The sequence below is a fragment of the Coenobita brevimanus genome, unplaced genomic scaffold, assembly GCF_032717465.1.
Source record: "Coenobita brevimanus isolate Jiangsu-jjx unplaced genomic scaffold, ASM3271746v2 jjx.HiC_scaffold_161, whole genome shotgun sequence".
NCBI lineage: Eukaryota > Metazoa > Arthropoda > Malacostraca > Decapoda > Coenobitidae > Coenobita > Coenobita brevimanus.
The window spans coordinates 70,130-88,853 of NW_027642460.1; the positions used below are offsets into that span (position 1 = coordinate 70,130).

An 18,724-nucleotide genomic window follows, 5' to 3' on the forward strand; every position below is an offset into this window, starting at 1 on the left:
GAGGCACCCATAAAACCTTTGCTGAAGTTGCTGACCATGCTCTTTCCATTGTAATTGCAGAAGGTGATGATTCTCCACGCATTGATGTTGTATTCGATGTGTACCAAGAAAATTCAATCAAAGCTGCTGAGAGAGTTTGGCGAGGTGAGTCTGAATCTACCCAGTTCAAGAGCATCTCACCTGGCCATACCATCAAACAATGGAGAAAGTTCCTTGCCAGTTCCAGAAACAAGGAAAACCTAATCAAGGTCATCACAGATGAGTAGAAACATCCAAGACACCAGAGACGGTTTGTTGGCAAAGTCATATATGTCACCTGTGGGGAAACCTGTTATCAACTGACTGAGCATGGTTCCATGGTAGTGGATGGATTAAAGTCCACTCAAGAAGAAGCAGACACACGACTTCTTCTTCATGCTGCCCATGCAGCCTCACAGGGCTATACAGCAATGAAGGTTGTATCAGATGACACAGACGTTCTAGTGCTATGTGTGGCCTTCTCTAGTGATATCCCAAGCAGCATCTATATAAAAAGTGGTACCAAAAACAGAGTAAAGTAAATAGATGTTACCAAAGTTGCAGCCACACTTGGACCAGACAACACAAAAGCACTTCTGGGTCTTCATGCCATGACGGGCTGCGACACTGTGAGTGCCTTTGCAGGAAAGGGGAAGGTCTCTGCTTTGAAACTAATGAAAGGTAACACAGAACACCGAGAGGCCCTGCAGAGGGTTGGAGAGGGCTGGAACCTAAGTCAGGAGCACTTTCAGAAGTTAGAGGCCTTCACGTGTCACCTGTACAGTATCCAGGGAGCAACTAGAGTGGATGAGCTACGTTACCAAATCTTTTGTGCCAAGAAAGAAGAGGCTGAATCCTGGCAGCTACCACCATGTAAATCTGCTCTGTATCAGCATTGTCAGCATGCTATCAGGCAAGAGTGTGGAAGCAGTCATTGGAAAGATGCCCAACCATTCCTCCCCCAACAGGAAGAGGCTGGTATACAGAGAATGTGGATAACAACGAGCAACTCATGATTGATTGGTCTGATGTTCCTGCTGCCCTGATGCTATTCTGGAACTACTCTCCTGCAAATGCTCACGCTCATGCAAGAATCCAACATGTCCATGTCTGGCGAATGGATTGCCTTGTACAGAACTCTGCAAGCTACAAACATGTAGCAACCAAACACAAGTTGAGATTATGAATGACAACACTGAGGATAGCGATGATGAAGCACATGACGAATGGGTGTAATATTTTCAGAATTTCATTTTAGTTTTTACCTACATTCACTAGAATGAACACAAACACAAACAACAAGCAGATTACATACTTATTCAGATTATTTCAATGAAGTCTTTGCTTTGTCAAATGCCAAATAGCCGGGTGTGGCTTGGCGCTATAGGTATATCCATTGTAATAATAATTTGCTTAGTCTAAATGTTTAGTCTTCTATTCTTTCATATGACATCTCATCCTTCCTCTGCAGCCACACTTCATTTGTGACTGTCTCTTCTCAGCCACAGCCACACTTCATTTGCACGTCTCTTCTCAGCCACAGCCATACTTACTTCCTCGCACCACCATTCACTTCCTTTTCTTACACCACCACCCACACGTCTCACACCACACAACTCTTCTGCATGCCCCACCACAGCACTCTTAAACAACTGCCGTTCCTCCTCCACGCTGCCATTTTCCCGATCTTTCACTGCGTTCCACTCATCTTTCAATTTCTCCTGATACTCTATCTTTTTCTCTCTTTTATCCAACTCACTCACTTTCAAAACCTCCCTGCCACACCTAACGCTCCTAGCTCTCACCCATCTCTTACCTACTCTTAACTTTCCCTCCACCAGGTAGTGGTCAGACATACCTCCACCCTCCCCTCTCAGAACTCTCACATCCAACAATCTTCCTATTACATTCCTAGACACAACCACATAGTCCATCAAGGCTCTATCAACAACCCTTCCACCCTCCTGTCTCACCCATGTATACTTATAAATATCTTTCTTCTCAAACAGCGTATTCCCAATCACCATCTCTCGCTCAACACACATCGCTATCATTCATTCCCCATTTTCATTTCTTCCAGGCACACCATGCATACCAACTACGCCTTCAACTGCTACATTTCCCACTCTAGCATTCAGATCTCCCATCATTACCACATTCACATTTGCTCCAAAACTCTGCAGACACTCATCAACATCATTCCAGAACGACTCCCTCTCTTCTTCATCCCTTTCACTACCAGGCCCATATGCACTCACAAACACCCACAACTCACGTTCAAATTTCGCTTTCACCCACATCAGTCTCGATGACACCTCCTTCCATTCAATCACACATTGCTGTACTTCAGGACTCACTAACAAGGCCACACCTTCTCTTGCCCTTCCTCTATCAACACCTGACAATCTTCCATTCACACTTCCAAACATAGATTCCCCCTTCTCTTTCATCTTCGTTTCACTCAAAGCTAACACATCCAACTTTCATCTCACAAACATTTTTCTTAAATTTTTATATGTACTAGTATATAGATGCAGTATATTCAAGTGTGAAGTAATCCCCACATAGAATAACAATGAATGTGATTCATGTCAGAATTACTTCATGTGCAATACAACTAGTGTTTTATACTTCACATGAAATACATCGTGTTTTTTTTAACCATACGAAGGTTATTTGTCATTGTTATAGTGGCTGTACCTAGTGAGTGAGAGCAATACAAAGCATGAATATCACCAAATGTAGTTTGTTTATCTGCTCATCATCCTCCCTCCTTCCCCTTAAAAATAAATAAAAGCTACATTCTCATCAGTGTAGAAGGCTAACTCACACCTCTTCCTTACCAGTCAATTTCCACAAATGGCATGTTATGAAAGTCAGCCAAGGGAATTTAATAAATTCTATTATTGCTGCCTCTATAAAACTACATTCAGCTAAGGATGACTTTTTGAACTGGAAGAGCTTGATATAGTTTTCATTAACCCCTTCATTACTTGGGAATTTTCTTGAGTATATCTGTCTTGCAGTCACAAGAATAAAAGATGTCCTCAGACTGAACAGGTTACCAATCTCCTGTGTGCTATTTATGCATTATTAGTCCACAAAATAATAAATACAAAGACAAATATTATATGAGAATATTATGGTAAGGAAGAGATGCTAGAAAGTCTCATTAGCTGATGGAATACAACATGTAGTTTGCTTACCTCCACACTGCCCTCCAACCTTCTCCATATACCGTACACCCTGCAGGCCCCACCACACTGCACTAAATACTCCTTGACCTTGAATCAGCATTAAGCACATCTTGACTGCTGCTGTTGCAATTGAGTGCTCCCTGGCTAGACACCTGTAGAGTAAGGATGAACTTCAGTATTTCTTAGTACATCACACTGACTATGAGGTCCCCACACTCTCAAAATGAAATGAAATATTTTAAGAGCTATTGGCTCTGTACATACTAGCAGCAACATACATTTGAAATTTAATAAAAAGAGGTACATTACTACTGTAGAGTAATATTTATGGTTTGCTCCTATCATCTGTCAATTTGTTATTCATCCTTTGAGTGATGACTGTTTACCTCTTTCATATTACCAATGAAAAACACTCTCTCATTCCTTCTGAACTTTTCCATGCACACTTCCACATTTGTCCAGAACTCTTCTCTCACTCTGCTTGTACGATCTTGTGTTGACGCATACACGCACACAATTGTCCACATTTGTATTCCAACATTCAATCTAACCCACACAATCTCTGAGCCAACTGATCCATACTCTCTTATGTTCTTCTTCAATCTTTTACTCACAACAATACACACTCCTTCTTTTGCCCTCTCATTCTCACCTACTCCTGCACATATTTCCCATCCATACCCCCATTGTCTCTCACTCTCACCTCTTCATTTAGTTTCAGTTATTCCACATACATCCACTTTCGCACACTCAAGCACCTGACGGAGTTAAGGAAATAACAGAGGAATTAGTTGGAGAAGAACAGGGAGGCTTTAGGAAGGGAAGAGGTTGTGTAGATCAGATATTCATTCTTAGATCTTTAGTGGAAAAGTTTCTAGAGAAGGGAAAGAAGTTGTAGGCGGCCTTTAAGCACTTGGAGAAAGCATATGATAGGGTGGATAGACAAGGATTGTGGAAAGTGAAGAGAGAACCTGTATTTTTTTCACAGGAATTTTTCTGATTGTGGAAAGTATTTTGAATATACTGAGTAGCTGGGAAGGTGTTGAATGCTGTGAAGAGTATGTATGAGGGTGCTAAGGCTGCAGTGCATGTGGATGGTGAACTGAGTGAATTTTTCTCTTTGAAGGTTGGGTTGAAACAGGGATGTGTCATGTCTCCATGGTTGTTCAATCTGTACATGAATGGGGTTATAAAAGAGATACAAGGTAGGGCAGTGGATGTTGGAGTGACCCTAGTGAGAGAGGGTAGTCTCTGGAAACTCCCTGTACTGTTGTTTGCAGATGTTAAGCGAAGATGAAGGGGAGCTGCAAGGCTTGGTGGACGAGTTTTGGAGAGCGTGTAAGAAACGGAATTTAAAGGTGAATGTAGGGAAAAGTAAAGTTATGGTCATCGAGAGAAGTTAAGTCAGTGAATGTACAGTGAGGCTGGATGATGAGGAAATGGAAAATGTGAGTACATGGTGGTAGGTGGTGGCGACCATCATCCACTCACTTGATGTAGTGCTGCCTACTTCTTCCTTAGCCTTTATCATTCTTTTTCTGTGCCTGTCCTCCTCTCTTCCTATTTCTCCCATCTTTCCTGTCACTTCTTATTGCTTTTCTTTTCTTTACAGGTAGCTTTACATTGAGTGACAAGCCAAATGGTTTCCTGTAAGCAAAGAAACCATTTACAGCGTTGGGTGGTAACCATATAACCAAATCATACGTGCTCCCTACATGTCAGCAAGTGGGTTGGTGGAGGGTTAGTGCCCCTCCCCGTACAATGAATAACTCAAAGTCAAATGGCCACCCCTTACGGGATTATGGCATCTGGCAATAGACAGATAGATAGATAGATTTAAGTACTTGGGTAGTGTGATGAGTAAGGATGGAAGTTTGGAGGGTGAAGTCCTTGAGAGGATACAACAAGGAAGAATGGTTGCTGGTTCCTTGAAAGCAGTGATAAGAAACAGGGAAGTGAGCATGGAAGTGAAAATATTACTACATGACAGTATTGTGATACAACTCTAACGTATGGACGTGAAGCTTGGACCTTGTTGGAAGGAGAGAAGTCAGGAGTGAGAGCATTGGAAATGAGTTATTTGAGAGGAACATGTGGAGTTACATGGAGAGACAGACTGACCAATGAGGAAGTGAAGGAGCGTTGTGGTGTGGATATGGATGTGATAGAAAGCGTTAGGAGAAATACAATGAGGTGGTTTGGCCATATGGAGAGGATGGAGAGCGAAAGACTGATGAGGAGAGTCAATGTGAGTGAGGTGGAAGGGGGGAGAGGGAGGGGGAGGCCAAGGATGAGATGGAGGGATGGAGTAGAGAGGTATACGAGACAGGGGGGTATGAGGTGGGAGCAGGGCAGTTAGATGGTGGGGGAGAGGGAAGAATGGAGGTGATTTGTTTGTGGCCACCCCTTACAGGATTCAGATGTCTGGCAATAGATAGACAGATCAACAGGTAACTGTTCAAAAGGAAGAATTATATAGTACTCACATGTGGAACAGTCATCTATTTTTCCAGCTTTTCCTGCTATGGGTAAAATTCTTCCAATCTGAAATAAAGAAAAACTCCCTTAAGCTTATTCAGACTCTATACATGTATTTCTACAGAAGCCAAAGGTCCAGTGCTGTCAGTCTTGGCTTACCTTTAGCCTCTATAAAATTATGAAAGAATATCAGCAGCAAATTATGTCAACTGTACAGCACTGTGTTGCAGGAGAAAGTAGCAGTAAAAAAAAAAAAAAATGCACAATATCATCAACATCATCATAACAACAATACAACTTCTTAAGACTACTGTACGAAGGGATGAGTATGGTCCATATCATGAAGAGGGAAACCAGATACCACAGCAGGAAAAATTATGAAGAGGATGCAGGGTAAAACAGGCCAATGCTATACATGCATTCACTTTCACTGATGATGCAGTTTTATGCCACGCACTCTCTTCTTGGACAAGCCAAGATGGTGCCTCTATTCAGGGGCCTTCTGTTGAAGTATGTAACACTTCACAACTGGATACCTTTCCTGATGTCAACCAATGCACCTAGCTTGGGATCAAACACTTGGCTCCTTGGCTGGTAAGATGCACTCTAATCAACTAGACCACAGTGGCTGCCCACTGACCCATCAGTCATACCTTTAAAATCTTTTCTTCTATCTATCAGGCTCAATCCTGTCACTATCATTCATCATGCCAAACTAATCAAGGGCCTACAAACTGCATACAGTGGGACTGAAGGATTAACTGGGGTCTGTTAACAACAATGAATTTCATGATGACATATTTTATCTTCAAGCAGCAAGGCCAACCATAGCAAATGGATAGTAAGCACCAAGCCAATGACTTGAAAATACTATCCCTTATTAGGTCCAACAACATTACAAGCAACAGTACTTACAATCACTGAAGCTTATTCTCAAGGATAAAATATATGAATCCGTTAACCATTTTCACAAAATATATCGGTATGCTGAACCTCTCAATTGTAAATATAATTTTTTCTACCAAACTATCTTTGAACATTTGCTGCGCAAACTCTCTTACCCTTCCAGAAGTATCTGAATAGTTCAGAATACACCCTAATGCAATAAAATTTTGCAATTTCAAGGAACTTGACCACAGCTTAAAATATGAAAATATATAGAAATTACCATTCTGCCTCACAAGGTATTTATGCAACATCTATCTATTGACAGACACCATAATCCCTTAAGGGGTGGCCATTTGACTTTGAGTTATTTGTTTTAAGGGGAGGGACACTAACCCTCCACCAACCCACTTGTTCACACGTAGGGAGCACGTATGGTTTGGTTATACAGTATGGTTACCACCCAGCGTTGTAAATGGTTTCTTGGCTTACAGGAAACCATTTGGCTTGTCACTCAATGTAAAGCCACCTGTCAAGGAAAGAAAAGCAATAAGAAGTGAAAGGAAAGATGGGAGAAATAGGAAGAGAGGAGGGGAGGCACAGAAAAAGAATGATAAAGGCTAAGGAAGAAGTAGGCAGCACTACATCAAGTGAGTGGATGATGGTCACCACCTACCACCAATTTATGCAACATACCTATTATATATATGATACCACTGATTCTCCATTCATGCCTAACTTCCATGCATCGTAACTGTACCACCTATCATATACCATACAGTTAGTCCTCCTTCAAAGAAGTGTCACTTAAGATTGTTTCACTAATAAACTGCTTGTGATATACATCTATCTCTATCTATATACCTAGGCTGCTTCCCCCAAGGAAAGGGAGGTAGCCGAGACAGGACAACACACTCCCCATTGCAAGATATTCCTCTTATTAAAGTCAGATGAGTGATATACATATTATTATTATTTTTTTCAACCCTTAAATCATGAACCAGAGACACATGTCACCTACAGTTGTTTCACTTAACCTCTTCAAACCAATTACATATTTGCCTGTGTTATTTTTCTTATCAACAGACAATTAATTTACTGAGATGGGACAAACCTCCAATAGTGAAGGATTTAATAATAGCTATATTCTTCAGTTTGAAAAGTCTCTCCAATGTTGAATAAAATCATTCAGCAGTAGAAATAATGAGCTATAAAAGACACCATTAGGGAGATGGGGGGTTAAAACTGCAATCTGCCTATACATATCCTATATCTTAAGTGAGAACTGACTGTATTGTATGCTTGTTAGGACTCCATATTATAATTACAAATCATAATAGATAAATAGATAGATAGAGAGACAGATAGAAGACACTTATGTAACAGTTGCATTAACAAAATGTAACTACAGTTATAAGGCCAACACATGTATGCATTTCACTACAATAACCCAAGTACATGCTCTCACCAAATGATCTTAGGTCTTGCTACGGCTACCTTTTACACTTTTTACATTAGCACCTCCAGTCGGTCTTGATACATAACACTGACCACTCAGAACTAAACCCAAATTCTCCAAATAAAGGCTGCTTCCCCAGTTGATTTGTTTGCATCTCAGTGAAAAGAATCCCCAATATGATAGGCTTCACTGGAGAGGTATGGAGTTCCCTATAGATTCCAAGGTACCGTAGCCTCCAGTTGGTCTACATACATACTATTCATCACTCAGAACTACACCCAGGCCCAGGTTCCCAAAATAATGGCTGCTTAAGAGTTGATTTATTTGCATCTCAGAAAAAAATAAATAAAAATCACTCAGGATGTATGTAGTCCACTCAGGGTTCTACAGTAACTGTTTAAAAATAGTTAGGTTAATGCTTTGTGCGATCACTAACATCACTGCCAAAGGTGACTGGAAATGGAAAGTGAGGAGTGAAAGTTTCATTGATTTGCATCTTTACAAAAGCTATAACTGTGCAAGTGGCCTTAACCCCTGCAACCTGATGTAATCTGCATGTGAAATCTTGCTATCACAAAATTACTTTAATTAAGAAAGATATCAGCAGTGAAGGGTTAATGAAAGCTATATGTAACCCCCTAACAGTTAAGAAATTCTTTCACAAAGTGAATAAAATCCTCTGCAGATAGCAAGACCATAATGAAACAGTCATACGACTACGAGTTAAGGAGAAAGGATCCCAACCATTCCACCATGCGACATGAAAAAAAAATCCCAGAACCCCATTTCTACAGTACTTGCTTTCAACTCAAAATGCCCATGAAGCAGAGTATCCTTACATTGGGAACTTTGTGTTGAGCTTCTGTTCTATGTCCTCAAGTGGAGTGCGGCAGCCATGGTGGAGAGACTCTTCTGTCTCGTCAAGTGGGAACTGGAAAAAATGAAAGAGATGGTGGTGAGCATTAATCTCATTCAAAAGATTAAAGTGACTGGCAAGTCAAATTCACTTCACTAAGATGATTTTTTTATTGCAAGCTATTCCTCTTATCTCTAGACAAATTTATTTGCCTTGTAATGGCCTTTTGAACTGAAGGGTTTAGCATGAGACAAGAGAGGGAAAGTGGTGGTGTCAATTTCGTTCCAAAGGTTTAGATGGTAGGCAGGTCAAACTCAGCATAACTCTTCATGCTATACTTCTGGATAAATACATCAACCTGTAATCTATTTCCTTATTCAGATACAAAATCATATTAAATTTTAAACTGTTTAAAATAAAATGACAATCATTACTCAACACATGCAAAATCACTGACATACAGATATTCCTGATATTATGCAAACCCCAGCTTTCAGAAACAGGTACTTATGGAAGTCTTACATTGTGCTTACGATGATTATTTTATTACTGTAGTATGTATAGTATGTTACCTATCATTACATCAATGTGTTCAGTTTGTTAAGTAGAGCAAGTACAGTACCCTTATTATTAGTGTTTATAGTACATGTGATCACTGGTTATGGTATGTGTACATACTGTGCTGAGTTGTAAAATTCTAACTTTTGCAAAGCTCTCAGGAAGGGAATCCTTACATAACATGGGAGAGGGAACTTGTTATGATTGGAGTGTATGAAATTCTTCCCATGTTTGTGTATACGCCGAGATCGGCAGACAAGCGACCAAGAGGTATGGGCTGAGGAACAAGAATAAAGTGCTGCTGTTGTTTTGCATTGGATGTGTTGTTTAATTGCTTTCCCTGTGGTCGTGGATGTCAAGCAGAGATCTTCAAGATATTAGAAACTGGCGACGAGGATAAAACAAAGGAGGGATCGGCCAGAACGACTGTATGGGTGACGTGTGAAATCACTGCTGGAGACGCCGCTACCAGACGTTGAACCATCCGACCCCTGCCATTTCCCAAGGTATCAGCTATGGCCCTCATTGGCCAAGTAAATGCATTTGATTCCGAGTTGGAGTCTTGGACTGAATACAAAGAAAGGCTGGAACACCATTTTTTGGCAAATGAGATAGAGGACGACGCCAAAAAGAAGTCAGTATTGATAGCTGAGGTGTGAGCCAAAACATACAGACTTTTGAGGAGTTTGTGTAAACCCAAGCAGCCTGGTGAATTAAAATTTGATGAACTCTGTAAATTGTTAACTAACCACCATGAACCCAAACTCTCGGAAAGTGTGGCAAGGCTGAAGTTTCACAAGAGGATTAGGCAGTCTAGGGAGACTGTACCACAGTATATGGCTGCTTTGAAGGAACTTACAGAACACTGCAATTTTGATTCCTTGACAATGCATCCACAAGATCAAATGTTACATGACCAGTTGATTGTTGGCATTAATGATGAAAATATACAAACAAAATTATTGGCTTTAGAGCCTCCAGCTGGTGAGGTTTTGTCTTGCAAAAAGGTTTTTGATCTGGCAGTAGTCATAGAATCAACGCAGAAAGATATATCTGACATGAAAGGACCAACATATCAGAAAGAGGATATACCATGTTGGAGATGTGGTGGGGCACACCACCCTGACAAATGTTGGGCCAAAGATAAAAAGTGTTTTAACTGCCAACAACTTGGCCATGTATCCCAGAAATGCCGGAAACCACGGAGGAGAGAGGGATCAATGCACCAGAAGGATGGGGCAACACCGTCTGTCAGAAGTAACAGCCGGTTCAGGTCAGCGCAGCAGGGCTACCCGTCAAGGCCAATGCAGCACAGTCACCCCAAGAATATGGCACCTTCAAGAGGACGATGGACCCAGAAATCCGGTGGAATGCACCAATTGCCAGGATCTGAAGACTCAGGTGGGGAAGAATGTAACAGTGAGGCTTATCAGGTGGCAGGTGAAGCTGACAATGACTACAGTTTTGACTTTAAGTCTGTGAACTATTGTGGTGGAAACAAAAGTAAAATACGGTTGAACAGCATAAAACCATATCTCTGTAAGATAAGTATGGAAGGACAACAGGTAGAATTTGAAATAGACACAGGTGCTAGTTTTACTATTATAAATGAACAAGAATATCAGAAAATTTGTGAAAAAGTGCCTGAATTACACCAGCGACTGACTGAAGATGATGTAATTTTGAGGACATATACTGGTGAAAGACTTGAAGTAAAGGGTGTGTTGATGGTGACTGTCAAACACCATGACCAGATACATGAGTTACCTTTAGTGGTAGTAAAAGGCCTTGGACAAAATTTATTAGGTAGAAATTGGTTGGAATTGCTCAGGATTGATTGGAAGAATTCTGTGTTTACAGTAGAAGGCAAACTATTTTCTGATGATAAGTTTGTAGAAACTCTGAAAGAAAAGTACAAATCAGTGTTTGAGGAAGGTTTAGGTAACTACACAGGAGGGAAAGCTAAGATTTATGTTGATCCTAATGCCAAGCCTAAGTTTTGTAAGGCACGGCCACTGCCTTTTGCACTGAGAGAGGCCACTAACATGGAACTGGATAGGTTGGTGGCTAATGGGACGCTAACACCTGTTGAGAATTCAGAATGGGCAACTCCTGTAGTGGTTGTGTCCAAACCCTCCTCCCAGGTCAGGATTTGTGGAGATTTTAAGGTGACAATCAATCCTGTTTGTGAAACGGATAGCTTTCCTGTCCCAAAAATAAGTGACTTGTTGACAAGTTTAACAGGTGGAAAGTCATTTTCAAAATTGGATTTGAGTGCTGCCTATCAGCAAATGCAGTTGGATGAGGACTCCAAAAGGTACTGTGTCATAAACACTCACAGAGGATTATTTCGGTACAACAGGCTACCTTATGGCATCAAAAGTGCCCCAGGAATCTTTCAAAGGGAAATGTATAACTTGCTGAGAGATGTTCCTCATACTGTGGTGTATGTAGATGACATTTTAGTTACTGGTAGTACTGAGACAGAACACAAGGCAAATTTAAATCGGGTCATAGAAAAACTAAATGATAAGGGACTGAAACTGAGTTTTGACAAGTGTGAGTTTTTTAAAACCAGTGTAAGTTATTTAGGGCATAAAATTGATGCACAAGGTATTCATGTATTGGAGGACAAGGTAAAGGCTATTGTGGATGCACCCAGGCCAACAGATGTTCAGACACTGAGATCATTTTTAGGAGGAATAAATTTTTATGGCAAGTTCCTCAGAAACCTTTCCTCAGTATTAGCACCCTTGTATTACCTGTTGAAAAAGGAGGTACGTTGGCAGTGGATGCAGCCACAAGAAGCAGCATTCAGAAAAGCTAAAAAGATGCTACTTTCTAGTGAAGTTTTGGTGCATTATGACCCAGGAAAACCACTGGTGTTATCATGTGATGCATCTCCTTATGGTGTGGGTGCAGTGTTAGCTCATAAGAATGAGGATGGCTCAGAACAACCAATAGCATTTGCTTCTCGCACACTGAATGATGCAGAAAGAAATTATGCTCAGATAGACAGGGAGAGTCTGGCTATTGTCTATGGTGTGCAGCATTTCCATAATTATGTTTTTGGTAGAAAATTTATACTAGTTACAGATCACAAGCCCATAGTGTCCTTGTTGCATGAAAAGAAAGAACTGCCCAGCAGGGCCAGTGCAAGAATTCAGCGTTGGGCCATTATTCTCGCTGGCTATGATTATCAGATACAGTTTAGGAGTGGACGTGACAATGCCAATGCAGATCTTTTGAGTAGGCTGCCACTAAAGGAAAGGATAGCATCAGAGCCCATCCCCACTGATACTGTGTTGTTGTTGGAGCATATTCAGGACTCACCTGTATCTGCTAAGCACATAAGGAGATGGACTGCCTATGACCCAGTGTATGCTAAGGTGTTACATTTCATTAAGATGGGTTGGCCAGATGATGTAAACGCTCCAGAGTTTAAACCCTTTTTTGTACGTAGGTATGAACTTAGCACTGATGAAGGATGCATCATGTGGGGAAACAGGGTGGTGGTTCCTCCTGCAGGTCAACAACAGGTACTAAAAGAACTACATGAGGCACACCCAGGTATGTCCGCAATGAAGGGTATTGCTAGATCTTATGTATGGTGGCCAAAGCTAGACAAAGATATAGAAATGACAGTAAGCACATGTGAAATTTGCCAGATAAATAGAAACAAACCCAGCGTTGCACCCCTTCATGTGTGGCCATACCCAGAAAGACCCTGGGAAAGAGTACATGTAGACTTTGCAGGCCCATTCATGGGACATATGTTTTTGGTCCTCATTGATGCCTATTCCAAATGGTTGGAAGTAAGAATAATGCACAATGCCACAGCAATAGCCACCATTTCTGAGTTGAGAGACATTTTTACTACACATGGGCTTCCTTCAATGTTGGTGACTGATAATGGAAGCCAGTTCACCAGTTGTGAATTTGGTGAGTTTATGAAAAGGAATGGAATTGTACACACTACTTGTGCTCCTTTTAACCCCAGTTCAAATGGCATGGCTGAAAGCTGTTCAGACATTTAAAAACGGTCTTCTGAAAATGAGGAAGGCCGACATAAAGACTAAGTTGGCAAGGTTTTTGTTCAGATACCGTTGTTCACCTCAGTCAATAACTGGAGCTACCCCTGCAGAGTTGCTTATGGGCAGGACCTTGCAGGGTCCTTTGGACTTGATAAGGCCAAATTTAAGAGAGTGTGAAAAGGAAACAAGACAATCAAGAGATGTATCATGATAAGGGAAAAACGGTGAGGGAATTTGCTGTAAATGATGAAGTATTTGTAGAGAATTATAGTGGGCGAGGAGGTCGTTGGTTACCTGGAATTGTAGTGGAAGTAACTGGGCCTCTGTCATATAAGGTAGAACTAAGTGATCACAGAGTTGTTAGAAGACATATAGATCAGATGAGGTCTAGAAAGGAGGAGGTAACAAGATCAGAGCCCCCCAAAGAAGTTAGCACACCACATTTTAGTGGGGATGAGTGGGATCTGGGAGGTATGGGTGTCAGCATAAAGGCTACCCAGCTGCCTCAGAAAAGTTTAAAAAAGGCTCCAGCATCCATTGAGGACCGAAGTAGCCCAAATGGGGAGCAAAAATGGGGCAGCAAGACAAATCAGCAAGGGCTAGTGCCAGACAAACCAGCAGTGATAGGGGAAAAGCACTGCCCACAGTCTCCTTCAGGTACCCCTCTAGGTAGCCCAGCTCATACAGGTACCAAAACCAGGTCAGGAAGGCTTATAAAGAAGCCCACCCGGCTTGATTTGTAAGCTAGGTATACCATATAAGATGCTTATGAGGAAAATATATATATATATATTTTTTGTATGGTATGGGTGCGAGAGTGTGCTATTTTGAGTTTATGTTTAGCATCACCATTTAATTGTTTTACAAGTTATTATTTAGTTTGAAATTAAGGAGGGAAAGAATGTTATGATTGGAGTGTATGAAATTCTTCCCCTGTGTTTGTGTATACGCCGAGATCGGCAGACAAGCGACCAAGAGGTGTGGGCTGAGGAACAAGAATAAAGTGCTGCTGTTGTTTTGCATTGGATGTGTTGTTTAATTGCTTTCCCTGTGGTCGTGGATGTCAAGCAGAGATCTTCAAGATATTACAGAACTGTACGTGAAATCTTACTTCCGTGAATAAATATTATGCTTTACAGATATATCTTGATACTGTCAAAGCAGGCACATCAACTGATGAATGAAAGCAACTGAATGACAGGGTCATTTACTGAGCAGAACTGTAAGGAGGTCTACCCCGGATATATGACACAATACAGCATTTGGCAACAGATGAATATACTGTGTGATCACTACTATACTTTAGCACCGTCTACCTATGAGAAAATTCTGTAACTGCACAATGAGTATCCTAACCCACTGAGTCTGAGATGTCAAATTTCAATTTATTATTGTCAATTCTTGATGATTCCATTCAGTTAAGGAGAGATTTTTTGAACTGGAGGGTTTAGAAGTAGCTTTAATAAACCCCTTCAATAACAGAAGCCTTTCCTAAGTTGAATCAAATCATCTGGGAGCAGCAAGACTAAACTAAAAGGAAAGTCACCAAGATTGAAGGGATTAAAACTGTAACATACCAAGAGATACCCACTACTATTTCTGATCACCACCTACCTGAGTGAAGATTCCATAATTGAATCCTGGGTGTCCTTAAAGCTTGTGTCACTGACAGACTGTGGGTTTAGGATCAGGTGCTCTCTGGGGGTGATGGTGATGGTGATAGGGGCTGAGGGTGGCTCTCCGAGGGGCTCTGGAGTTGCCTCACTCCCAGGGGGGGTTCTCCATGACTACCGAGGATTCCAGACTTCTACTTGCAGTGTTGTTGGTGCTTTTATTATGTGGAGTCCTCGCCTAAATGCTTTCTGTGGTTCCTTCATCATCACTACCTACAGTACTGAAAAGATACAAAAAAATTTAGTCATCATCATCATCACCATCATCTTACTTTTTTTTTAATACCTATGGATTGGAAGTAATCACAGTCTCATTATCATCTCAACCCTATTTTCCAACAAAATGAAAATGAGGTGTGTAAGCTCTAGATACCATTGCAGCTAATATAAAAGGCAACAGTAGGAGAACTATCATTAGAGTCATGCAACACAACAATCAAGTCAGCGATAAAGCTTTAGAAAACTTGGTTCTGTCTCATGAAAAAGGCAATGCAAACATTTTTTTTACAGAGTATGTGTGCTTTTTTTCCCCTTTTTTTGAATCTCAGGACCAACTGCCTAGCCCGGGCTCCTACGCTCCTCATGGGGCAACGTAGGATTGGCTGATGGATGGATGGATGGATGAATGCATTGCATAAAACCTATGGATAAGTCATTCTATCAAACATCAAGTTAAATATGGTACACTGTATATAAATGAAACCTTTGTCTGCATTCTTATACAGTATGGTACACTCTTCTAGCCTTTGTTAGTTTTTTTGTTTCAATTTCCATACCTCATTTACTCAACACATTCATTTATTATCATGTCGTGCCATCCTCTTGGCTTTCCACATCCCATTCCACCTTAAAACTCACTGAGATATACTGTGCCTTTTCACTAATAAGAACACATCCATTCTCTCTGAATGACTATACCATCTAAATACACTTTCTTCTCTCTTCTGATCAACAGACTGTTATGCTACACCCTTCAAGAATCTATTCCTACTATCTCGCCCACCTACGTAACCCACATACATTCCTGGATAGTTACTTTCTACTACTCCCAATCAATTTTTAAAAATCACACCATACCAAAGTATCATAATCATATTTAAATCTGGACACTGTTATAGAACTAATAACATTTGAGAATTCTGCTTTCCTTACAGTTTTCAAAATTATGTAAAATACAGATTCAGTACCCATAAAGCTGTACATGTACAGCTGTGAACATAAATACTGATACACTTTGTAACAAAAGTGTAAGTGATAACTTTCACAACCCAGCGATGTGAATTCTGGAGCCCAGTAAACTTTTCAAAATATCTGTACAGGTTCCATATGTGTCTGACTAAAAAGTGGAGCAATTTTAATGTTTGCAACAGTACAGTAGATCAATGGCCTATACAACGATGTTGCTACTCCCTACCTAGGACGTCACTGAGAAACGCAAGGTGAGCAGTCGCCCCATTCGGTGATGTCACATCATCCGCAACCCCATTGCCACCAGCCATTAAATCCCTCTCCGCCAGCTCACCGCCCTCTACCACACCATTCCCCTCTTCTGCTACAGCCTCACCCATCACTCCAACATATGTTCCATTGCTGTGTGCTGCTCCATCCTCTGCATGCTCCTCAATTGCCTCTGCATCAAGCCTCCTCCTATCAGAATTAGGTAAAGCTTTCATACATACAGTATTTAACTCATGTTGACTAACAGGCTTGCCAAAAATGCTTGCATCAGACCTTTCTCATGCATAGTGCAGTAGTATCTTAGCACATACATAGCTGACATACCTTGCAGACTGGATTATAAATCTTTTCCTGATAAGTTACTTGTCCTGTTAATAAATCCCTATTAATTTTATTCAGTTTTAACTTCCATCCTACAAGACTAAGCAGCACCTAAGAATGTGTTCTTGTAGCTTTTTTATGGTACAGCTTATATTTAACATGAACCTACCTTACATTAACATTCTTCTTTACTTTACATACCATATGAAAAGGGTACAGGTATACCCAGTTTAACGACGCAATTGGTAAAGTAAAAACCCATCGTTAGGCGAGGTATTATGGATGGGGTGATGAGAGAAGTAAAAACATGAGTAATGGAGAGAGGAATGGCATTGGTAATGAATAGTGATGGATGGAATATCTCAAAACTGTTGTATGCTGATGATGCAGTACTGCTTACAAGCACCAGACAAGAACCTGGTAGGCTAGTGCAGAGCTGTGCTGATGTCTGTGAGCATCATGCCTTGAGAGTAAATGCAGAAAAGAGTAAAGTGATGGTTACTGAGTGAGAAGGTGACTCCCAGTGCGATGTTAGTGTATGGAGAGAGACTGGAATTGGTGAGAGAGTTCAAATACCTGGGTACAGTGATAGAAAAGAGAGGAAAATGTGCAAAAGAAGTTGAAAGTAGTGTGACATAAGGAAGAAAAGTAGCTGGTGCAACAAAGTCCTTGATAAGAAACAGAGGCTTGAGTGTTGCAGTTGCACGAGGCTTACATGAGGGACTGTTAGTGTCAACTTTAACATATGGATGTGAGACTATGGTGTGGCATGGAAATGAAAAGTCAAGAGTAGGAGCAGTGGAGATGGGACTGCTGAGGAATGTATGTGGAGTACAGAAGGTGGACAGGATACGAAATAATGTGATTTGTGAAAGGCGTGGAGTGATGAACTTGGTGGACACCAGAATCGAAGAGAGTGTACTGAGAAGGTATGGTCATGTGGAGAGAATGGATAACAACAGAGTGGTGAAAAAGGTAAACTTGAGTGAATTTGAAGGAGGGAGGAGGCAAGGTAGGCAAAGGAGAAGGTGGAGAGATATGGTGGATGAGTGTGTGAGGAAGAGAGGTTTGGAAGTCAGTGAGGCTAGGGAATTGATGAGAGATCGAGCTGGCTGGATGAATGTTGTGAGGAGAAGTACATGATCAGGAAATCTGGCACCCCATTTTAATGTGGCAGCGTCTGGATTGACTCAATCGGATACGTTTATGTGAAGCTACAGAACGTGGTGAAGGTTTTTGGCAAATCCAATAGAGCCAAGATTCCGGGGGCATGAATGATGAGTGAATGGAAGCATGGCCCATTGGACTGGGCAAATTTGGGCTGTCTGGACATTGCTACTCCTCACCCTGCCCTTGGGTGGGAAAGAAGGTCCGGATGATGATGATGATGATCGTTTAATTTTGTTTTGTTTTTAAAGGCTCCAACATGCTTGCATGCGTTGGCCTTGGTCACCTAATGGCGGTTCTCCATGCTGCATGATCCATTGCACCCTCCCTGTTCAGTCCCTTAACCCTGAGGTCACTCTTAATGACCTCGTCCCATGTCTTTCTCAGTCTACTCCTCGTAACCCCACCCCCAATATTAACACTTCTAACCTTCCTCACCCAATTATCATCCCCCATCCTCTTCACATGTCCAAATCATCTCAGTCTACCTCTCCTCATCACAACACCAATACACTCCAGTCCCATCCTACCTCTCAACTCTTCCATCGTAAACCCAGACCCCCCAGACCTTGAACGCAGGGACGCACTACACATCCACCTGATCACTGTCATTTCTGTAC

General features: G+C 41.3%; 1 protein-coding gene across 1 annotated transcript; it reads left to right on the forward strand.

Moving 5' to 3' along the window:
* Positions 1-356: 356 nt before the first annotated feature.
* LOC145389622 (uncharacterized) lies at positions 357-13,662 on the forward strand. Its single transcript, XM_080264862.1, has 5 exons — positions 357-537; positions 583-772; positions 8,866-8,992; positions 10,156-13,021; positions 13,571-13,662. Exons 1-5 carry the CDS (start codon positions 357-359, stop codon positions 13,660-13,662), a joined length of 3,456 nt encoding a protein of 1,151 aa, XP_080120988.1.
* The last annotated feature ends 5,062 nt before the right edge of the window (positions 13,663-18,724 follow it).

Excerpts from the sequence above, each read along its gene's own strand:
- LOC145389622 (XM_080264862.1), top strand. The coding sequence starts at position 357 with ATGGTAGTGGATGGATTAAAGTCCACTCAAGAAGAAGCAGACACACGA. Across the intron at positions 8,993-10,155 it reads AAAAAATGAAAGAGATGGTG|CCTGGTGAATTAAAATTTGA; the intron begins GTGAGCATTAAT and ends AAACCCAAGCAG. Across the intron at positions 13,022-13,570 it reads ACTACATGAGGCACACCCAG|TCAATAACTGGAGCTACCCC; the intron begins GTATGTCCGCAA and ends TGTTCACCTCAG.